Source organism: Cervus canadensis, chromosome 1, assembly GCF_019320065.1.
Source record: "Cervus canadensis isolate Bull #8, Minnesota chromosome 1, ASM1932006v1, whole genome shotgun sequence".
Lineage (NCBI taxonomy): Eukaryota > Metazoa > Chordata > Mammalia > Artiodactyla > Cervidae > Cervus > Cervus canadensis.
This window is the reverse complement of record NC_057386.1, coordinates 116,242,631-116,267,414: the sequence shown is the minus strand read 5'-3', so window position 1 is coordinate 116,267,414 and position 24,784 is coordinate 116,242,631. Positions and strand designations below refer to the sequence as shown.

Here is a 24,784-nt window from a genome sequence, read left to right as displayed (position 1 = left end):
GTGTTGGAATTCCTCATGATTCACATCTTTGCCAACACCTGGTATCACCATACTTCATTTTTGCCCACACACTAATATGCTAAGTCATTATGGTCTTCATTGGCATTTCCTAGAACTATTGCTAACCCTAGACTTTTCAACTATTTGAGCCGAGAAGAAAACCCTTGCTCTCTTAAGGTGCCTTGAGTTGACTTTCTGTTGCTCTCAAGTTAAGGGGTCCCCAGGAAGCAGTAATAGGAACGTCAGTGTACCTTAAAGTCAAACTGTATGTCCATGTATTTTCCAAATCTGCTGGAGTTGTCATTCCGGAGTGTTTTGGCGTTTCCAAAAGCCTTGGAATACAAAGGGAGGGGACACGGAACCCATCTGTCATTCGTTGACATTGAAGCTCTCCTGTTCATAGAATTCTTGACCTCGTTGGAGGAGAGAAGGGGGAGCCAGGAATGGAAGCCACACTTTTATCTGCTAAGAAGAAATCACTATTTACAGAGCATTTGATGCCAAATATTGGGGTTGGACCCAGAGAAAAGAAAGGAAAAACATCTTCCCTCTAGAATCCACTCTAGGAGTAGATTAGAAAGGGCTGAAGGAGAGGCTGGGGCTTCCCAGGTGGCTCAGTGGTAAAGAATCTGCCTGCAAAGCAGGAGTCGCAGGAGATGCAGGTTCGGTCCCTAAGTCTAGAAGATCCTCTGGAGGAGGACACGGCAACCCACTCCAGTATTCTTGCCTGGAGAATCCCATGGACAGAGGAGACTGGTGGGTTGCAAAGAGTTGGACATGACTGCAGTGACCCAGCACGCATGCAAGGAGAGCTAGATAGGACCCTAGGCCCTGGCTGTTCTAGAAGGCATCACTGCTGGCCCCCATCAGCAGACATCTTCCTTTAGTATAGATGCAAACTGTTCAGCCCAAAGGTCTACTGGGAAAATCCCTTCAACCATAAATGCCTTTTACACAAAGAGCAACAAAAACGCAGGAGAAAATAACATACTCAAAATCATCCAACAGGTCAGAGAATTGCAGTAGTAAAAATAATAATCAAGACTATTTTAATCAATAAAAATATTAATGAATAATACAGTATTATTTTAGTGCTCACTAATTCTGCTGTGTGCTTTTTATGCATGGTGGTTTAGTAACTAAGTTGTGTCCGACTCTTGCGACCCCGTGGACTGTAGCCCGCCAGGCTCCTCTGTCCATGGGATTCTCCGGGCAAGAATACTGGAGTGGGTTGCCATTCCCTTCTTCATTGGATCTTCCTGACCCAGGGATCGAACCTGGGTCTCCTGCACTGCAGTCGGATTCTTTACTGACTGAGCTACGAGAGAATCACATTTTTTTTTTTTTGTATTCATCTTGTTTTTTATGCATTCATATTGTTTAATCCTCAAAAGCTCCTAAGAGGCAGGTACTATGAGTAGATCCACTTTCCAGATGGGGAACTGGCTCCAGGATATGAATGATATGCAGAAGCTTGCTGGTACGTGATCGTCCTGGGATTAGTCTCCGTGCCTGCTGGACTTCAAGGTCCCACCCTTCACCACGATACAGTAGGTCCCCTACATACAAACAAGTTCTGTTCTGAAAGCATGTTTGTAAGCCCAGCAAAGTTAGCCTAGGTACCCAATTAACACAATTAACTATATATTAGTAGTATAGTAAGTCCCCTATATATGAACCTTCGAGGTGTGAGCTTTCAAAGATGCAAACATGCATTTGCATGTCCAGTCATGTAAGTTAGTTCACGTGTCACATGCAGCCTGCCATGTCCCACCTCCTCTCCCCCTACCAGGCAGTCACTCTTCCTGCCTGTTCACTCGATGTCAGCCCCTGGATGCATACCACACCACTGCACTTTCCAAGGTGCTGTACTATAAGACTAAAAATGTTTACTTTTTTATGTATTATTTGTGTGAAAAGCATTATAAGCCTGTTACAGCACAGTACTGTATAGCTGATTGTGTTAGTTGGGTACTTGGCTAACTTTGTTGGACTTATAAACAAATTGGACTTAACGAACGCTCTATCAGAATGCAGTCTGTTCGTATGTAAGGAACCGATTGTACTGCCCATGTGATCTGTTCTCTTCTTAACTCCCAGACCTGCCCATTTTGACCGACCCACCCAAGCAGAGGCTCTTCTTCCTTAGTGACTTCCCTGGAACTCCCCTTTCTAGGTCCTTAGAGATCACTTACCTCCAACACTGGGTTGGAGAACAGCAGTCTGTCACGGGCTCTCTGCAGTGACTCGGTCATTGGGCAGGTCACTGCAAAATACTGGAGGATCTTCTTGGAGGCCTCTGTTTTTCCTGCCCCGCTCTCTCCAGAAATGAGGATGAAGTGGTTATTTAGCTCCGAGCACATCATGCGGTAAGCATTGTCAGCTATGGCATAGCTGGAGAAGGAGTGAGACAGAAACGGCAGGAGTAGGGCCTTCCCTGGCGGCCCAGTGGCTAAGACTCTGAGCTCCCAATGCAGGGGGCCTGGGTTTGATCCTTGGCCAGGGAACTAGATCCCACACGCCACAACTAACAGTTCATAGGCTGCAACTAAAGATCCCATGTTGCTGCAATAAAGACCAGTGCAGGCAAACAAATCTTTTTTTTTTTTTTAAGAAGGCGTGTAAGTGACTATAACACTACTTCCCTTGGCTCTGATGCCTATCAGAGCAGAAGGACAAACTACCTGGCCTCTCGGAAGCCACATCCAGACGGTGGTACTAGGCACCTAGCTCAGAGAGCTGGCAAACCTTCACCATTACCCACTAGATAGCAAACTTCTAATGTGTATTAGTCACCCGATCATGTCCGACTCTTTGCAACTCCATGGACTGCAGCCTGCCAGGCTCCTCTGTCCATGGGATTCTCCAGGCAAGAATACTGGAGTGGGTAGCCATTCCCTTCTCCAGGGGATCTTACCGACCCAGGAATGGAATCTGGGTCTCCTGCATTGCAGGTGGATTCTTTACCATCTGAGCCACCAGGGAAACCCTCAAACTCTAATAGTAGAAAAGTTAAAGTGAAGACTTGGGGCAGGAATAAAAAAGTTTTTCAGAATTTACCAATTAAAAAAAATGAATCAACATTTCTTATAAGAATAATCTATGTACTAAATTACATCACCAAGAGATGTTCTATTAAATGTAGGTGGAAATAATATCTTGTCTAAATATTAAATAATACAACAGATATAAGAGCTCATTTTTTTCCTTCAAAGCCTAAAATACTAAATATATAGAGATAGGAAACAAAAAAAAAAAATTTAAAACTTCTGTTTTAAAAACAGAGCTTAGGGCACTATTATAGAAGCTTTAGATACAATATCAGATACTATTATAAAGGCTTTATCTACAAGATCAGAAACTGAAGCATGAAGGTTTCCCAGGGTATACTCGTAGGATGTGGCCGTTTGAAAGCTGAGTATTTTTCTGTAATCGCTACTGGTGGTGAGGCAGAAAGATTTATAAATGCCTTGGGAGGGGAATAGGTGAATCACCAAGAAAAAGGAAGCAAGACCTTAATAGCCCAAAAGTCAACCAAGGAGGAGAAGAGGGAAATTCAGCAAAGCCCCAAAGTCACATACAGACCAGGCAGAATATTGCTTTTCTTCCGGATCGCCAGTCCTGGTAAGTTCCTAGTCACCGGCCTTCTTCTCAGCGGCCATGATAGTCAACCGCCAGTAGGTGGCACTATAGCAACCCACTTCCCAGAGAAGGTAACTCTAGAGGCAGCAGTCATTCAAAGATTCCACTTTTCATCACAATTAAAACGAGATCTGATAATGATCTGCTGATGTTTTCTATTGTGTTGAAAGACTTATTTCAGAAGAAGGGAGTAATTTAAGTGAGGTACAGAACCTAATGAGCATGCAACAAGAATGTAGATGGATGGGTATATGAATGGATAGATGAGTGGGTGGATGGATGGATGGGTAGGTTGGGTGGGTGGGTAGATAGGTAGATGGATGGATGAATGGAGTGGATGACGGATGGGTGGATGGGTGTGTGGGTGGATGGATGGATGAGTAGACAAGTGGATGAATAGATCAATAGATGGATGGATGAATGGGGTGGATGATGGATGGATGGATGGGTGGGTGGGTGGATGTGTAGGTGGATGGGTGGATGCATAGACTAGTGGATGGATGGACGGATAGGTGGGTGGGTATGTTGGTGAGTGTGTGGGTGGATAGATGGATAGTTAGATAGATAATGGGTGGATGGATGAATGGATGGATGAAGGGGTAGATGGGTGTGTGTGTGGGTGAATGGATGGATGAGTAGACAAGTGGATGGATGGATAGGTGGATGGATGGATAGTGGATGGATGGACAAGTGGATGGATGGATGGATGAATGGGGTGGATGATGGATGGGTGGATGGATGGATAGGTAGGTGGGTGGGTAATAGGTGGACATATGTGGTGAAGGGAGAGAGAGGGGAGAAAGAGAGGCAGAAAGAGAAAAATACTTCTATTGCTGATTCCATGGGAGCTACTTACACATGTGGCGGCAGTTCAAAGAAGCTGACCCCTTGGTAAAGTTCCATCTGGCTCAGAGTATAGATTCCCAGCTCCTGGTATGGGTTCACAGACACAAGGAGGGTCCCAATATATGTCTAGAGGGACAGACCAAAGCACTAGTGAGGAATTCCAGGGTGCAAATGGCTCTGGCCAAAGACCATCATGTGCTACGATCCCCATGTGCCCCTTCAGTACTGGGGATACAACACAATAAATAAGTCAGGTTGTGTTAGTGGGGGGAGATGTCTCCACTGTCAGGAAACCTAGCTGGCATGGGCGGACAGACTAACAACCAAGCGATCGAGACTGCTCCGCTTAGTGTGTTAAGAAAGGCCTGGTTCTGCTGGCAGCCACCTTGCCACTGTGCAGAGAGGCTGCTGCAGAAGGAAACTGATGCAAAAGAAAGCAGAGGGATGGGAAAGAGTCCTCAAGACATCATCCTAGACCCTAGGGATCTACTTCTGGACCCTGAAGTTACATAGGTTGACAGATTCTCTCTTAGGGCTTAGACTGATTTTAGTTGGGTCTCCAGCACAGGCAGCTAGAAAGGTCTTAATATGAAGGATCACAGGGCATCTGACAGTGGTCCCTGGGCATGCCCCCTCTGATGGTTAACCTAGAGTGATACTGTTCACAACCATTAGGACTAGAGACCGGGGGACTTCCCTGGGGGTCCAGGGGCTACGACTCCGCCCTCCCCATGCAGGGGGCCCAGGTTTGATCCCTGGTCAAGGAGCTAGATCCTACATGCTGTAACTAACATCCAGTGCAGCTAAACAAATTAAATAATTTTTTTTTAAAGACCAAAGACCGTAAGGGAACCACCACTTGAGGAAAAACAGCTGAGAAATGAGTTACGTTACATAGATGAGATTCTCGCTGAAACGCTTGCGGAGGTTGTCCAGGAAAGCAGATTCACTGGTGTACGCGTCCAGCAGCACAAAATCCTGCACCCCGACCTTGTCCCGGGCGGTCAGCGTGCCTTCCATGTGCAGACGGATGTGCTTGCGTCTCACTTCTTCTTTCTACGGAAAACACAACCTTGCTCAGCAACTCACTTATCATGTCATTTTTATCGCATGTCTAGTATGGAAATAGCAAGATCCTGGACCCTGGGGATAGCTGAGAGCAGAGATTACATTATGCTTTCTTCATTAAGCATTTATGATCTGGTTAGGGATACAAGTAATGATAGTAAAAGCAGTAACTATAGCAACAGCAGCTGCTGCCAGGGACTCAGCATTCACAGCTTCAGCATGACAGTAACCGTTTGACATGTACTATCTTTATTGATCCTCATTCCAACCCTATGATGTGCTATTATCATGCCCTTTAGACTTCATCAAACACCAACCTTCCCATCAGAAGACACTGTTAAATAAATCAGCCAGCCACAGGCTGGCAAAAAAATGTTCATGAATTATATACCTGCAAAGAACTTGTATCTAGAGTAAAATACTCAGCTCGGTTAAAAGAAAAAAAAAACACCCCAAAACTCAGACTTAACAGAAACTAGGCAAAAGACTTGAATGGATGCTTCACAAATGAAGATAGACAGACGGTCAATAAGCACATAGAAGTCCTCAACATCATTAGTCATCAGAGAAATGCACCCTTAGAATCACAATGAGGTGCCACCAGAAGAGTTCAAATGAAAAAGACAACATTGAATATTCTCGAGGATGTAAAACGATCGAATTTTCATACATTGCTGGCAGGAAGACCAACTGGTCGAATCACTGGGGAAAGGTCTGGCAGTTTCTAATGAAGTTAACCAAGCCTCTACCCTTTGATGGCAGCAATTCCATTCTGAAGTATTTACACAAGAGGAATGTAGACATAGGTCCACAAAAAGACTGGAACATGAAGGTTTACATCAAGTTTATTCACGATGGCCCCAAACTGGAAACAATCCAAGTTCCCATCAGCCAGAGAACGGAAGTGGAACATCTATACAATAGAATGGGTACAGCAGTAAAAGAGAAACGACAGGTGTGTACAAAGACACAGACGTTATGCCGAGGGAAAGAACTCAGACACAAAAGACTGCATGCTGTATGATTCCATTTATATGACATTCTGAGACAAGCAAAACTAATCTACAGTGAAAATCACAACTGTTGCCTGGTTATGGGGGATTGCCTGGGCGAGGACACCTCTGGAGTGATGGAAACATCCTCTAACTTGGTGCAGCTACGGAGTTACATGGGTGTATCTATTTGTCAAGATAAATAGCTACAGTGTTGTGCATTTTGATACATATAAATTCTGTTTTGAAAAGAACCATAAAAATAATCAAATGGGGAGTGGAGGACCGGGGAGTGGATGGAGGTGAAGATGATAACAGAATGGCAGAGTGGTCATAATTGTTGAAGCTGGGTGATGGGTATAGAAGGGATTTATTATTCTCTTTTGTGTATGTTGTTGTTGTCCAGTCGTGTCCCTGACTCTCTGTGACCCCATGGACTGCAGCACGCCAGTGTGTGTATGTGAAATTTTCCATAATAAGTTTTAAAAAACTGGATCACCACCAGGTGTCTCCCTACACAAGCTAAATGAAGCGAGACGGCGTAATCACAGTAATAAGGAGTAATCAAAGGATAAAAATGATGCATTTAGATCAAATTATTTTGGGAGGATCCCTGGAGTAGGAAATGGTAATCTGCTCCAGTATTCTTGTCTGGGAAATCCCATGGACACAAAAGCCTGGTGGGCTACAGTCCATGGGGCCACAGAGAGGCAGACATGGCTAAGAGACTGAGTACACCCACATTCTAGTAGATTACAAATATTCCCATTAAAAAATTTTTTAATAACAGAGGAATAGTGATAAGTATAGAAGGAGGAAAGGTAATAAAGAAATTCAAGGGGTTCAGCTTGACCAAAAAAAAGATGATTAAGAGACTTATCAGTTCAGTTCAGTTGTTCAGATTAAGAGACGTATCAGTTCAGGTTCTTCGCTCAGTCGTGTCCAACTCTTTGCGATCCCATGGCCTCCAGCACACCAGGCCTCCCTGTCCGTCACCAACTCCCGGAGCTTGCTCAAACTCATGTCCGTTGAGTCGGTGATGCCATCCAACCATCTCATCCTCTGTCGTCCCCTTCTGTCTTACAAGATACTTATATTTTATAAGTATAGCATAGTGATGAAAGATGCAAAGACTTTGGAACATGAGTCTGTCAGGTTCAAATCTCATCTCTGTTGCCCCCCGCATAGTATAATCCTGGGAAAGTCTTAGGCTTTCCAAGCCCTTGTCTGCTTCCTGTCTGTAAAATGGAATCATAAGTGTAGCTACTTCACAGGATTATTGGTTTGAACAGGACCATGGAAAGTTCTTGGAACAGTGCCAGAGACAATATCAGCTCTGTGAGTTTTTGCTTCCATCCTCATGACTATTAATAATTAGATTGTTAGAAACAAGATCATAACAAAGCAAAAAAGAAATCTGCCGGTGAGTAGTCAACAAGTCCCATCTGAAACTGGGAGTGGGCTGGAGTCTGAAGATCCCCTAAAGGAGGAAATGGCAACCCACTCCAGGATTCTTGCCTGGAGAATCCCATGGACAGAGGAGCCTGGTGGGCTACAGTCCATGGGGTCACAAAGAGTCGGACATGACTGAGCATGCATACTCTTCATTCTTCATTGGAGTCTGAAGTAATCTCTAGAGTTGTACCCACAAATATCACAGTAGTCTGATCTCTGCATGTGGAGGGTTGCAGAGATTAACAAACTCCTTTCTTATTCCAGTCCTGGAGAGGGGAGTGGCAACATGCTTACTGGAGTGAGTCCAGCAGTCAGCCCCTGGGCCTTACGTGGCCCAAAGAGATTTGATAAAACCTCAGAGATGAAAGAATGTGACAATGATTTTAACTTGCAATGGCTAAAGCACAGTGCATCCATGTCAGCCTGGAGTTCCGTTTGTTGCAGTATTTCACTACTAAAATCTGGATTTCTTTTATCTAGTTTATTTCAAAATATCTTTAGAAGGACATGGACAAGCTAGAGGGTCCTAATGATATTGACAAGAATGGTCAGAGAGATGAATATTGGAGCAGGAGAAAGGGTAATGAAGAAATTGAAGGGTTTCATCTTGACCAAAGAGACTTTATCGTTAAGAAAACATTAATACCATAAACAACCAGGCAAGAGGAAAATTAAAGAGTAAGAGATCTTTGCAATACTTAAGAAAGAATTCCATCTTTGGGGTGATAAAACTAGGAGATACTACTATGCAAACACAGAGAGCAGGGATCATAAACTCTGCTACCTACAGGGCAGATACTGGGGCCGAGTCAAGCTGCTGGTGGCAGGGACTCACTCAGACTAGCGAGTGAATGGCCATCCATGTGCAGCCGCTGCTTGAAGTTAGCTGGTTGACACCAGGCAGGGATGTCCAGCTTGTGTTGCCAAACCCTTCCAATTCTTCAAGAAGAGTTTTAAGCATAGGATTTTATTGACAATTTGCCCTGTAGAATCCCCCATATTCTGGATTTTGTGGATTGCATTCTTACGGAGTCATGTAACATGTTTCTCTCTCTCTCGTGTATTTTCTGAAAACTGCTAGTTTGATCTAGAAGACTTATCAGATGCAGGACTGAATCATCCAGGAAAAAAGATTTTATAGGCAGTACAGTGTATTTCCACAGAAGTACATAAGGTCTGGCTGATGTTTTAAAATATCAGTGCTCTAATACACATGCCTAAATCCAGATTTTCTTAAGAGACAGCAAAGAATGGTAATATTCCAACTCTTTCACTTCTTTATTAGCTGGAATCTTTCTATAAAGAGAAATTTTTTATCAACTATTTGGTTGCCCCAAGGTTCAGTTTGGGGAGAAAAAAGGCAGGATAAATGCTTGCTTTGCCTATTTTCAGAATGAGGAGCTGGTTCCATAGCATTTTTCAAAGGGAACCATGAGTTTTTAACATTATCAGATTGCAGGTTTAACTGTACTTGATATATTTCATTCATGGCAATTATTTTATTCTTCAGTTCAGTTCAGTCACTCAGTCGTGTCCAACTCTTTGTGACACCATGAATCATAGCACGCCAGGCCTCCCTGTCCATCACCAACTCCCGGACTTTACTCAAACTCATGTCCATCGAGTCGGTGATGCCATCCAGCCATCTCATCCTCTGTCGTCCCCTTCTCCTCCTGCCCCCAATCCCTCCTAGCATCACGGTCTTTTCCAATGAGTCAACCCTTCGCATGAGGTGGCCAAAGTATTGGAGTTTCAGCTTCAGCATCAGTCCTTCCAATGAACACCCAGGATTGATCTCATTTAGGATGGACTGGCTGGATCTCCTTGCAGTCCAAGGGACTCTCAAGAGTCTTCTCCAATATCATAGTTCAAAAGCATCAATTCTTCGGTGCTCAGCCTTCTTCACAATCCAAATCTCACATCCATACATGACCACTGGAAAAACCATAGCCTTGACTAGACAGACCTTTGTTGGCAAAGTAATGTCTCTGCTTTTTAATATGATATCTAGGTACAGGATGTTAAAATTGGCTTCCCTGATAGCTCAGTTGGTAAAGAATCCACCTGCATTGTGGGAGACCTGGGTTCAATTCCTGGGTTGGGAAGATCCCCTGGAGAAGGGAAAGGCTACCCACTCCAGTATTCTGGCCTGGAGAATTCCATGGACTGTACAGTCCATGGGGTCGCAAAAAGTTGGACACGACTGAGTGACTTTCACTTCACATGCTAAAATTATCCCACTTTTGGACAGTGGGGGAACCTTTTAAGTGGGCTCTTGAGTCCTTTTGACACGACCTTAACAGTCTTTGATAGCTTTCCTTGCTTATCAAAATGTCAAGCTGCTTTTAGGTTTATTTTATATATTCCCAACCTAGACCTTGAATCTGCCCAAGGAGCTCCGATTGCTTTCAATGGGGAGGTGGTAGATACCACAATCAGACACTAGGGGTGCTCACTGTCACTGGGTTGCTCACCGTTTCTAAAGCTTTTCATTAGAGACACCAAGAAAGTATTTTCTTTTAATAAAATACATGAGTTTATTCTATCAATTTAAATATACAACTAAGGGGTTTGTACTTAAACTTACTTTACTTATATCTCTTCCCCTTTCTCCTATCTAAAATTCCAGTTCAGTGACATAATTATTTATTGGCTTTATTCCACAAGTCACACAACAGTCTCAACACAGCAATACTAACACGATCATCAACATCATTACTGAAGAGCATTTGAAATATTTTTTAAAGAGGTACTTCTCTATTTTTTGTTGTTTGTTTGTTGTTGTTGTTGTTGTTTGGTTGTGCTATGGCATGTGGGATCTTAGTCCCCTGATCAAGGATCAAACCCTCGCTTCCTGCATTGGAAGTGCAGAGTCTTGGACAGCCAGGGAAGTCCAAAAGTTATTTGTCTTCAGGACATCCCCGGTAGCACAGTGGATAAGATTCTGCCTGCCAATGCAGGGGACCTAGATTTGATCCCTGGCCGGAGAAGATTCTACAGCCATGGAGCAACTAAGCCCATGCATCGCAACTACTGAAGCCTGTGCCGCTAGAGCCTGTGCGCTGTGAAAAAAGAAGCCACTGCAATGAGAAGCCTATGCACCACAATGAAGAGTAGCTCCCACTGGCTGCAACTAGAGAAAGCCCACGCAGAGCAACAAAGACCCAGAGCAGCCAAAAATAAATAACTAACTAAACAATTTAAAAAATTATTTGTCTTCAGAGTACTTCACTGGGTTTCTATAGGCACATTACTATGCTTTAAGCTCCCTTTAAATAGTTGATTTCCACATGATTATCTATACCAGCAATGAGATACATATTTTGGTTCACTTTTATTATTTTATTTGGGGAGACTGATTTTGAAATTTTATTTTATCATTATGTAAAATATACCTAATGATGCCAAAAACAAAATAAGGCATATTGAAAGATCTATCTATCATACTTGTCCCTTCTACCCTGTTACCTTCTTCCTGCTGTAAACAATCATTTCAAAAGCTTTAGAATACTAAAAATTGTTTCTTTTCTTAAATAGAAGCAAATACACATGAAGATTTGTTTTCCTCCTTTCTTAGGCATATGCTTGCAAACTTGAAATGCTATTTTTTCACCAGTATTTTCACCGGGAAATCTATCCAGGAGATCCCTTCAGAGCTGTTTATAATGACATTCCTCATTCCTTTTTAGGGTGGCAAAGTACTCCATTGTATGTACATACTATACAGTTGACCCTTGAACAACACAGGTTTGAACTTTGTGGGTCCACTTATATGCAGTTTTTTTTTTTTTTAATAATAAATGCTTTTCAGCAGGACTACAGAATCTGTGATTGGTTGATTCTGCAGAGGATCAACCCTAAGTTATAAATGGATTTTTGACAACACAGAAGGTCAGTACCCCAACCCCCCCATGCTTTTCAAAGGTCAACTGTATGACAGTTTATTCAGGAAGTCCAATAGTAAAAGATCTTAACTAACCTCTGTCAGAAATTAACAGAAAACCATGGCAGAAAAATCAGTTGGACAGAGAAAATCTAGACAGAACAATTAGCTAACATAAGTATAATACTGCACCCAACAATCATACAGTATATGCTTTGCACACAGAGCATTTATAAAAATTGACCACAACCTAGGTCATAAAGCAAATCTCAGATTTCAATGGATTCAAATCATGCAAAGCTTAATCTTGATTAAGCCTCACTGAATCTGATCAGGTCAACACTTCAACAAAATTGAACTTTCTGAGATGATGAAAATGTTCTGTAGCTTCACTGTTCAACACAACAGCTGTGAGCTATATGTGGCCTCTGAGGATCTGAAATATGATGAGATGGAGAAACTTACTTTTTGACTTAAATTAACTTAGATTTAAATAGCCACAGGTGGCTAGTGACTAGTGATTAGGCTGCACAGGTCTGGAAACTAGTTTCCAGTTCAAAAGGAAACAAAGGATGACAAACACTTTAATAAAAAAAAAACCACTGCCATCAATAGTCACCTAAATTCAAACTAGGAAACTCTATGGGACAAACTATCTAGTTTCTTCATCATTTTTTTAAGAACACTGCAGGAGAATCTACATATTAAAAGACATGAAACAGAAAGATGCAAATCAAAATCACGATAAGCCATCACTTCATACCCACTAGGATCGCTACAATCAAAATGTTAGACTATAGCAAGTGTTGGTGAGAAAACAGAAAAATTAGAATCTTTGGATATTGTTGATGGAATATAAAATGATGCAGTCACTTTGGAAAACAGCCTAGCAGTTCCTCAACAGGTTAAATATAGACTTCCTATATGACCCAGCAGTTCTCCTCTTAGGTATATACCCAAGAGAAATTAAACATGCCCAAGCAAAAACTCATATAGATTATGTTCACAGCAGCATTATTCATAATGGTCCCAAAGTGGAAGCAACTCAAATGTCCATCAACTGATGAATGAATAAACAAAATGTAGTACACCTATACAATGGGATTAATATTCCATTGGCAATTAAAAGGAATGAAGTGGGACTTGCCTGGTTGCCAGGTAGAGAATCTGCCTTCCAATGCAGGAGATGCATGCTTGATCCCTGGTCAGGGAATTAAGCCCATCTTGGTCGGGGAATCAAAAACTCACAAGCCATGGGGCTACAAAGTCCGCACACCTCAATGAAAGATCCTGCATGTCACAACTAAGACATGACACAGCCAAAAATAAATAAATATTTTTAAAAACAATATCTTAAAAAAAGAAAGGAATGAAGTACAGATATATATATGGATCAACTTTGAAAACACCATGCTAAGTGGAAGAAGCCAGTCACAACAGATCACATATATGATTCCATTTATATGAAATGTCCAGAATAGCCAAATCTATAGCAATGGAAAGGTAATTAGTGGTTACCAAGGGCAGGGGGGTTGAGAGAAAATGAGATGTAACTGCTATAGGATAAAAGGTTTCTTTTTTTTTTAATATGTATTTTATTTCTTTATTTTTGGCTGCTCAGCATGGACTAGGATCAAACCCATGCCCTCTGTACTGAAAGGATGGAGTCTTAACCACTCGACTGCCAGGGAACCCTGTTAAGGTCTCTTTTTAATGTGATGACAGTGTTTTAAAATTGATTTTGGTGATGGTTGCACAACTCTGAATATACTAACAAACTTGAGTGTGTACTTCAGAGGGTGAATTTCCTGAATGGTATGTGAATTAAATTTCAAAACTGTCACAAAATCAAGATCTAAATGTGAAAGGCAAAACTATAAAGTTTTAGAAACAAATGTAAAAGTTCTCTTCATGACCATGGGGTAGGGAAAAGTTTCTTCATAATTTATACAAAAGAATATCAGTCATAAAGGGAAGTGAAGTGAAGTGTTAGCAGCTCAGTCGTGTCTGACTCTTTGTGACCCCATGGACTGGGGCTCGCCAAGATCTTCTGTCCATGGGATTCTCCAGGCAAGCATACTGGAGTGGGTTGCCATTTCCTTCTCCAGGAGATCTTCCTGACCCATGGATCAAACCTGGGTTTCCTGCATTTCAGGCAGACTCTTTACCATCTGAGCCAGCAGGGAAATTCAACCATAAAGAGAATAACATGCAATCTTGACTATATGAAAACTGAGCTTTTGCTTATCAAAAGATATTTAGAAAGTGAAAAGAAAAGGTACAGAGTGAAAAAATAATACATAAAGAGAATTTGGGGCTTCCCTAGTGGGTTCAGACGGTACAGAATCTGCCTGCAATGCAGGAGACCCTCATTTGACACCTGGTTTGGGAAGATCCCCTAGAGGAGGGCGTGGCAACCCACTCCAGTATTCTTGCCTGGAGAATTCCATGGACAGAGGAGCCTTACAGGTCCACGGGGTTGCAAAGAGTCCAACGTGACTGAGTGACTAGCACACACATACACAAAGAGAATTTAGGGATGAATTAAAAAAAAAAAAAAAACAACCCAACTGACTTAATGACTAACAGGCATTTTGTTGAAGAATAAAATGGCCAATAAAAATGTTTTAAATGCAAATTTTTACCCCAGTGGAATACAATTGCATACTTAACACATTGGTAAAAATTTTAAAACTTCATAGGACAGCAAAATGTCAAGCGAGAGAAATTCTCAAACTCTGTGGACAGGAGTGTAAACTGGTATAGCTGCCTTAGAAAACAATTCAGCACAGCCTAGTAAAAGTTGAGGACACATGCCCTGTAAGCAGGCATCTTCATTCTTCTTGTTTATGTGCAGTAAGGGACAAACATGAGAAGCATGCAGCAGCAGTATTTGTAACAAGCTATAACAGGCTTAGTTGTTCAGTCATGTCCAACTCTTTTTCGAACCCATTGGCTGCAGCCCACCAGGCTCCTCTGTTCATGGAGATTCTCCAGGCAAGAATACTGGAGTGGGTTGCCATTTTCTTCTCCAGGGGATCTTCCCAACCCAGGGATCGAACCCAGGTCTCTCGAATTGCAGGTGGATCCTTTATCATCTGAGCCACCAGGGAAAGCCTCAGAACAGGGAAAAACTTCAAGTTCTAACAATAATAAAATACATGGCTATCACTACCACATAATGCTATAATCACATCAGACAGTTATTCAGAGCTTTACAGAGCACCATGCACTGCCTTAAGTACTTTTCATATATAGATTCATTTGAAACCTTTCAACAACCTATAAGGTAATAGATATTTTACTCCCATTTTTCAGATGTGAAAACTGAGGTTCAGAGAGTTTAAATAACTTGCCACAAGGATAGTAGAGTTGACAGAGATTCAAATCTAAACAGTCTAGATTCAAATCTAAACCATCCATGCTCTTTTTCACACATTCCAGAAGGATATAAAACAAGACTTCAAGAAATGGAAATATATGTCAGATCCTGGATAAGGAGATTCAAAGATGTTTAATTCAACTATTATGTTTTATAGAGCTGTGAAAGTAAATGAAGGACAATTAGGCTCATCAACATGGCTTGATTTCAAATAAACAGCATTGTTCAAAGAAAAGCAAAATACATAAGAATATACACACATATATATGTAGTTTCTTTCTATTTTAACCAAGGTCCCAAACAAGCAAAATCAAGCAATATGTTGCCTGAGGATACATTCACAAGTGATCCAACTACTGGGAAAACAAAGGATTGTACTTATCTAACACTGGGTAAAAACATATAGTTATTATTCCTTAGATTGTACATACATGTTCTTCTTCATGTATGATATTTTGTAATAAAAATACTAAAAAAAACTAGGCCAACCTCTTATAGGTATAACAATACCAAATTCCTCAATTAGTAAACAGAATTCAATATAACAAAAAAGGGATAGTAAAATGTGACCAAGTGGGATTTATTCCAGGAAGACATATTAGAAAATCTGTTAATAATAGACTTATAGTATCAGTTGATCAAGAATGAAAAACTACACATCTCATGGATTCTGAAATGACACTTGATAAAGTTCAACTTTCTTGATAATTACATTTATCAAAAACAACAGAAGCCAAAACAAATTCCAGAAGGATCAAAGATTGAAACATCAAAAAAGAAAATTATAAAATAAAATGGTAGAAGAAAATACAGGTGAAGGGAGGAATGCCTTTTTAAGTATGATACAAAATTCAGAAACCACAGAAGAAAATACTGATCAATTCAACTACACAGAAAAATTTTAGGCTAGGAAGAGCATCATAAGCAGAGTCAAAAGATAAAAACAATTTTGGGGGAAAAAAATTGCAATTCACATCTCAGACAAATGACTCATTTCCTTAATATATAAAGAGTTTCCATAAATCAATAAGAAAAAGTTCAACACCCCTCAACATGCATCACATCAAAAGTGGGAAAGGGATATAAACAATTCACAGAAAAGAATATGAAAATTTGTCTTTTAAACATTAGAGAAAGATACTCAACTTCATTCCAAAGAGAAATGCTGTTAGAATATATTGAAATACCACTAAAATATCATTTCTCATTTTTGGCAGTCTGATAGGTAAAGCTTGAGAACAGTCTTCATGAGAGTGTGGCAAAGAGTTACTTGCATCTATTATAGGTGAGAGGACACGTATATTGTAGAACATCTATGAAATGTAATTTGATAATGTATTTTAAAAATCAAGTACACATTCTTTTATGTAATAATTTCACTTATAGAGATTTATTCTATTATATATGACCTCACAAAGATAAAATTCAAATATTCATCAATAAGGAAACAGGTAACGCAACACAATGGAACTCTACAGAGGTACAGACTCTTCTCAACAGATTGCTACCATATAATGTGAGGTCATAATATTTCTTTAACAGATTTTATGTAAGGATATGAGGTAGCACCAAATAAATAGTAGTTTGTCCTCCAGAAGTAGTAGATGATAAAAATAACAATGGATGTAGTAATATTGGGTTGGCCAGAAAGGTCACTGGAGTTTTTCTGTAACATCTTGTGGAAAAACCCAAACAAATGTTTTGGCCAACCCAATAATAGTGAGAACTAAGTTTACAGCCAGTTAGGGACCCAGCTGGGATTCAACACACACCTGTCACTCCAAACTCACTCTTCTATGTCTACTCAATTGAGCCTCTTACACACCAAACACGAGCACTCCTCCACGTTTGTTTCAATGCTCCACCACGGTGCTTCATCTCTTTTGTATATAACAGGTTAGAAGAGGTTTATCTGCATCTGAGTGAGAACCACAGATTTGTCCTGCATTTGGAACTTCTGATTCTGTGGCAATGAAATCGGAACTTTGAGTAGATTTGCTCATCCTGCTTCAACCACAAAATAAAAGAACCAGCTACAATGGTCTCAAAGTCAGTTCTAGGGCTGTTTCAAAGATCCCTATGCAGTTAGACTTGAAAGGTATAGAAGGGGACTCCCAAACTTCTCCAAACCTTTCCCTACTTGGATAGGTTATACTTTGGCTAAAAACTCTATGGGTCCCTTTGCTTTCGGCTCACTTGTTGTGTCTAAGGTTAATGGGCACAGGTTTAAGAAGTTTTGGTGAAAAGAAGTGAACTGAAAAGACCTGGCTTACGTGGACAGCTGCAAAAAACAAAGGATTTCTACACTGAGAAGCTTGCAACAACTAACCACGCCCCTCCCTTACCTTGCCTTTATAAGTGCTTTGTTGAAACCCTTCAAGGACTTTGGAGATTGGGAGGCACGAGCCACCTGTCTTCTTGCATGCCCCTGCAATAAACCTTTCTCTGCTCCAGACTCCAAGGTTTTTGGTTTGTTTGGCTTCACTGTGCATTACCTAGGTTCGGTAAAAATAACATAGTGGATAAAATTTTAATAAATCCAGAAGAATAAGGATGATCTTTTGACTCAAACTGGAGCTCAAATTGTAAACCGTAAGGTTTTTGAGCAAGCTCCGAGAAATGGTGAAGGACAGGGAAACCTGCTGGGTTGCAGTCCATCGGGTCACAAAGAGTCAGACACGCCTGGGCGACTGAACAACAACTAGGTTGGAGGCAGGGAAAGGCCCTTTCGATAAATCTCACGATCACTAGGTCCCTTCCCTCCATCAACTAAATAACAAGGCCACACTTGGAGGTTCCCCAACAATTGCTTGGTGACTTGTAGCTTGTGGGTAAAAGCTCTCATTTTTTGCTGACAGGATTACAACGCCTTTGGTGGCTAAAAAGTAAACGCCTTTGGGTCTGTTTTCTCTTTCCAAACTTAAACCAGAAGCAGTCGGCTCCATACAAAAGACAATCATGAATGAATCTGGTCAGTCCACGTTTCAGCGGAGACTTTTGCCGTGTCCAAGTCCTGCCTTTTTCAAGATGCACAACAAGGCCTTTTGGCTTGTTCCCGGGTGTACGATCTGAACAGTGATGTATAAGGTTGCTAGTTCTTTTCTCCAATTTGAATGAACACACAACTATGCCATCTCTGTACCACTTAAAATCATCTAGATGCTTCCACTTTGTGAAATCCACTGATTTCTTTGAAAAGTGTAATTTTATTTGCACAGCAAATGATTTTTTTTTTCTAAGTCATGAAAATCCAGGGGGGGTCCCAGGTGGTGAAGTGGTAAAGAATTCACCTGCCAATGCAGGAGACGCAAGAGAGGTGGGTTCGACCCCTGGGTCGAGACCATCACCTGCAGAAGAAAATGGCAACCCACTTCAGTATTCTTGCCTGAGAAATCCCATGGACAGAATAGCCTGGAGGGCTACAGTCCACGGGGTGGCAAAAAGTAAAAACATGACTGAGTGACTGAGGGCACATGCACGCACTTTATTTATGTATTTTTCAGTGTGTGGGTTATAGCCCACAATTAAAAACCTTTTGAAAACATATCTTAATTGTGTTTCCTCTCAAGATAAAGAATGTAGGGCAGCAGTGCCTATGAGGAAGTTCACGTTTATTTTTCACTAATTCGCTATAAAATAGGAGCTGAGGAAGCTGAGTCACTGAAAGCCTCGCTTCAGTGAAAATTAGGTAGACTTGTGGAGACAGCAGGTAAACAGAATAAACCAAAAGAGAAAGACTGGGAGGATGGAAGTTATGTTCACATGTCAGAAGAAAGATCAACATTCTGTTGGAGCTTTTAAAAGTATTGATTCTTGCATCTATTTCTTCTCTAACACAGAATCCTGTGGCTACTTCTCATACCTAAAACTTAAAAAACCAATGAGGATTTCAGGCAGAGTCTTGTAAGCAAGACCCACTTCTGTCAACATCTTTAATTCACAGATGAGAAATGCTTAGCTTTTTTTTTTTTTTTCTTAGTACAATACTTCCATACAATTAATCTCATGGAAAAAAGTTGAGACTGTGGATGTTTTTGGCTACATCCATAAGGACCAAAGAGACTTTTTCCAGGGGACAAACACATTCACCCTCCACTCCACAAAGGTAGATGACCCAAGAGTTTGGAATGTTCCACCTTCCAGAAACATTTTAGCCATGAGCATCAGACATTCACAGCTATTTTTGCCTTCAGCTCCCTAACATTCGTATTAGGAAAATTCCAGGGAGAGAAAGAGAAGACCCTGGCTATGGCAGTTGTCTCATTGGCAACAAAGCAGTATTGAAACTCTGAAGTTGACATCTCCACACCAATTCAAGCAGCACAGAAACTCCTGTTAGTTCTGTCATAAACCGATTAGAGCTGGTACACAGACCTAAGGATCTCAATGCTTTGACACTGAATAGCCACTCAGATCCCAACAGTTTCCCCAGTAAAAACCCACTGGGAAATTCTCAGTAAGTTCACCACAAGATGCCATCTGAGATACTCTTCAGTCTCATAATCATCCCCACACACACCCAGGAAAAAATAAAATGATATTTAGTCCAGAGAAAGTGGCAACCAGCCATGTCTGGGACCTCCTGCTTGTCTGTATGAAACACGCTCCGAGAGTCTGGTAAAGGCAGACCGTCCGGCTGCTGCTGGACCAGGACGAGGGCGTGGGGGTGGGGAGAGCCTCTACCCTTTCCCAAATCAAAAGGGGGGAAAGTAAGTGAGAAAATCTCCAGAGTTCAAACATTCCTTTAAACCCCACAACTTTAAATACTAAATGTGTTTCATGGCTGCCATCTTGAAAAACATTAGTTTGCCAAAGGCGGCCTTTGATTCCCACTTGCGATGGAAACGCTGGCAGATAATCCATTGAAACAGGTCCCGCACAAAGGCCCTTTTGCAACAATCGTGGTGCTTGTGAAGGACAACATTTTTGTGCCCAAAATAAAACATTTTAATGCGCTACAATCCATTACACATATAGTCCTCCATTTCCTTTCAGTAATTATTCATTAGAAAACATTTAACGTCACTGTGGATTTCACACTGGGCAGTCTGGACACAAAGAACAAGAGATGGCCCATTTATAAGGGGCTGGGGTCTTCTTTTCTAATCTGAGAAACTCCGAGGAGGTGGGGCCCGCAGGACACAACAGGCCGGCTAAATTGTGCGGTTAACGGTCAAAGCCCCCCTGCCTACTTTGACACTCATTTAAAGATGACAGGGAACAAAAGAGATTTGTTCTGTGCAACCCTTTCTTGTTACGCAGTCTACATCGGGCTCCGTGCATGAAACCCGCCCGATATTTTATTCCACCTGCCAGCTCCCTGCCGCCTTCCTCGACTCTCTCCTCTGCTACTTGGCTTTCTCCCACTTTAACACAAAGAGACAGGTAAAGAATATCTGTAAAAGCGGCCCATTCAGCATGTCAGCTTTCATAATACAATTGCCTGTCAGGTCCCCGAGGAGCTATGAGGCGCTCAAACGTCTGGGTTCAGGCCAGAAATCCGGCCCGCACTTCTGTTGGTTTAGCCAGGCAGCTCCCGGTCACCTCCCACCCTCCCATAGTGGAGGGCCATCTCCCGGGGCACAGACCCCAGAAACTATCTTGAATAACAACAGTCTGAAACATTTGCTCCACCAGCGAGAGACCACATGCCCACTCCCAATGGGCTGCATGTATATTCCTTTCATGCCTATGTTAAAAAAAATGTTCACTGAAAACTCAGATCCAGAGATCTCGAGTCATTGGAAAAGTTGGGGAATATTTATCTTAAAGCCATTTTTTTTAAAAAAAAAAAAAAGGTATGAGACAGAATAAAATAGTTTAACAGCAGAGGATTCTTCCCTAAGGTAGTGGGGAAAGATCCTATCTTGAGAGTCTAAGCAGATTAAGATGTATGGGCATATGTACAAATCTAAAAACCTCTAGTTCCATTTCGACTTTGCAAACTGCATGAAGACTATATACCACCTAGTGATGCTTCCAGAATATACTGATGAGAAACCAGTGAGGACAAACAGGCTTGGCTTTCCTAGAGTCTCAAAAATGATTCATGTCACTGTATGGCTCTTCTTATAGCTGTTTGCATGTTATACCTGCTTTTTATCATTATCCTGATGGGTTAGAGGAAACTGCCTCTGGTCACAGAGTCAAACGGCAAGAATATGCCAGAGAAAATCAGTGGGTACTTAAAGAGAAAGCAAGATTCACAATGAAGCCAGTCACAGCAGCTCAGTCAGCGGTCAATGAAATTCTAAAAAACTAAACAGTTATGATGGTCTGTGTCAGAGAATAGCAAACTAGGGCTCATGGGTCAAATCCAGACAGCTGCCTGCTTTTGATGCAACAGAAGAGTAATTTTTTTTAAAAAAAGTCATGAGAAAATTGAATGAAATTCCAATGTCTGTGTCCATTAACATGTATTAGACTATAGCCATGATTATTGTGTATGTCTATCTGTTACTACTTTCCTGCTATGACAGACTTAAGTAGTTTCCAAGGAGGCTGAATGGTCCACAAAGCCTAAAATATTTATTATCTGGCCCTTTATGAAAAAAACCCACTGATCTCTACTCTATACCCTGTATCACATGCATGTCTCTAGTTCTTAAGATCCAGGCTCCCAAATTAATGGTATTTAAAAATTGTGGGCACCAAGAGGAAAAAAAAAAAAGTGGAATTTCAAGTATAACCCTTTCCAAACAAATGTTTGATGGCTTATGATGAATCCCTCAAACTCATGGCTGGGACACTTCTTAATTAAGATCTTTACATCTAGCATTGTTAAATGTTGAAAAATAGGGTCATTGAGAACTCGAGGTGAGATGGTACCTTTCCAGACCCACTGCTGCTTCTTAGCTGCCCAAACACACACAGAAAATTACCAGTGCAAACAGCAGGTAGCAGCTTCTCCGGTAGAACTTAATGAGCATTTGCTCCATAAACAAACAACACTTCTAGCTCAAGAAAACCCTCTGAAGGTGCCATCTCCAAGCATGAAGGATGGTACTCAATGACAGCTAAAATTTAAATCGAACATACATCAAGAAAGAAAGCAAGGTCTGATAATTTGATTCAAGGGGGAGTCTCAGCTGTGGAAAGGACGGGGATGAAACTTGAGTGATAAGAGCATTATCATATTGTACGTTTTTATGCATCCGATCTGCTCAACGGCTGAAATGCGGGACTATCTTTTCATGTAAGGACAAGAAGACTGTCAGCTTTTGATTATTCAACCGCAGCCTCTTAATCACTACTGAATGTGTATAATTATGAATATCAATAAACAGAATAATGCTTCTAAATTACCTTAGGGATTAGACGGTCTCCTAGTAAGAATTAGAACAGTTCACAGAGTCTTAATTGCCTCTTGGGAGTTCCAGGTGGAGAAAGAAATGGCCATGTAACTGCATATATTATTTTCAGCATAAAATAGAGGATTAAAAAAATCAAAGGCAAGGGCTAGATTTCTCTTATTACTTCCCAACAATAAGTAAATAAATTACACCAATAAATACAGCAAAAAGATCTTTGGACATCTACAGCATTTTTCCCCCTTCATACACATCCTTTTTTTAAAAAAAAAAATCGAGGTGTAACTAACATGTAAAATTATATTAGTTTCAGGTGTACCTCACAATGATTTTTTTATGCATTGCAAAATGGTCACCATAAAGTCTAGCTAATAGCCATCAACTTACATAGTTACAAAAATTTTTTTCTTTGATGAGAACTTTTAAGATCTCTTTCAGCAACTTTCAAATATAACTACAATATTATTAACTACAGTTACCATACTGTATATGATATCCCCATAACTTACTTATTTTATAACTGAAAGTTTGTGTCTTTTGACCACTTTCAACTGTTTCTCCCAACCTCCAACTCTGGCAACCACCAGTCTCTTCTCTGTATCTATGAGCTTGGATTTTGTTTGGTTTTGTTTTTAAGATTCAACATGGAAGCGGGGGATAAATTAGGAGTATGGGATTAACAGATTCACACTACTATATCTATATCTATATACATACACACAATAAATAAACAAGGATTTTACTGTATAGCATAGGGAACTATATTCAGTATCTTATAACCTATACAACCTATAAGGTTATAACCTTATAACCTATAATGAAAAGAATCTGAAAAAAGAATATATATATATATAAAACTGAATCACTTTACTGTATACTTGAAACAAACACAATATTGTAAATCAACTATAGTTCAAGAAAAAAAGATTCAACATGTAAGTAATATCAGACAGTATCTGTCTTTCTTTGTCTGACTTATTTCACTTGGCAAAATTCCCTCAAGGTCCATCAATGTTGCTACAAGTGGTAAGATTTCTTTCTTTTTTGTGGCTGGAATAATGTTCCATGGTATACTTATACCACATTCTGTTTACCCACTAATCTACAGATGGATACTTGGGTTGCTTCCATGTCTTAGCCATTACAAATAATGCTGCAGGTGACTTCCCTGGTGGTCCAGTGGCTAAGACTCTGTGCTCCCAATGCAGGGGGCCTGGGTTCGATCCCTGGTCAGGGACCTAGATCCCATAGGCTGCAATGAAAAAGATCCTGAGTATCGCAATTGAAACCCGGCACAGCCAAATAAATATATAAAATAAATTTTATTCATCCTCCCCCAAACTCCACATGCATGTGTATGGCTGAGTCCCTTTGCTGCTCACCTGAAACTACCATGATACAAAATAAGAAGCTTAAAGTGAAAAAAATCTTTTTTAATATATTGAAATTTTTTTAAACTAATATGGTTTTTTTTTAACATTACAAAAAAAAATAATGCTACAATGATATGGCAGTACACATAGCAGCTTTGAATGGAGGATATATATCCTAAATACTTTTAGCCTTTCCTCAAGTCCATGAAAGATCCTTGAAGTCCCATGTTCCTGAGTTTATGGATGAATTTATAAAAGAAGCATTTTCTTCCCTTAAAGAGAATCTTGCTGGTGTCCTCAGCTATCTTTCCCTGGAAAGAAAGATAGTTCACGGTTTGGGAGACTTGCAAACACTCAGCAGAAACTAGGCATTGACCATGGATTAATACTAAAACCTATTTGGAACAATAAAAGTGTGGCCCTGAAGTGTGGCCCAGGATTTTCCCAGGGTGCCCCCACCACCTCAGTCCACATTTCTTTGGGGTCAGTGAAGAAATTAATAGACATCACAGAATAGACAGATTTAAGCGTAGCTTTTTAAACTATTTGGGGCTTCCCAGGTGGCATAGGGGTAAGGAATCCACCTGCCCATGCAGGAGACTCAAGAGACTCGGGTTCGATCCCTGGATTGGGAAGATCCCCTGGAGGAGGAAATCCCTCTGGAGGGGGAAATGGCAACCCACTCCAGTATTCTTGCCTGGACAATTCCATGGACAGCGGAGCCTAGAGGGCTACAGTCCAAAGGGTCGCAGAGTTGGACACGAGCGACTGAGCACATACTCAATGAGAACCTATGAACAACACAGGGAACTTGACTCAGCTCTTTAGTGACA

At 40.9% G+C, this 24,784-nt stretch overlaps 1 protein-coding gene across 1 annotated transcript in view; it reads right to left on the bottom strand.

Annotated features, from left to right (window-relative positions):
• MYO1H (myosin IH) overlaps positions 1–24,784 on the bottom strand; it is an 89,539-nt gene that overhangs the window by 32,532 nt on the left and 32,223 nt on the right. Inside the window, exons 2-5 of the mRNA XM_043438627.1 lie at positions 5,383–5,544; positions 4,499–4,614; positions 2,196–2,394; positions 252–332 (exon numbers count right to left, since the gene is read on the bottom strand). Coding sequence (XP_043294562.1) covers positions 252–332; positions 2,196–2,394; positions 4,499–4,614; positions 5,383–5,508 — 522 coding nt within the window. The 5' untranslated portion in view covers positions 5,509–5,544. The remainder of the gene's footprint in view (positions 1–251; positions 333–2,195; positions 2,395–4,498; positions 4,615–5,382; positions 5,545–24,784) is intronic.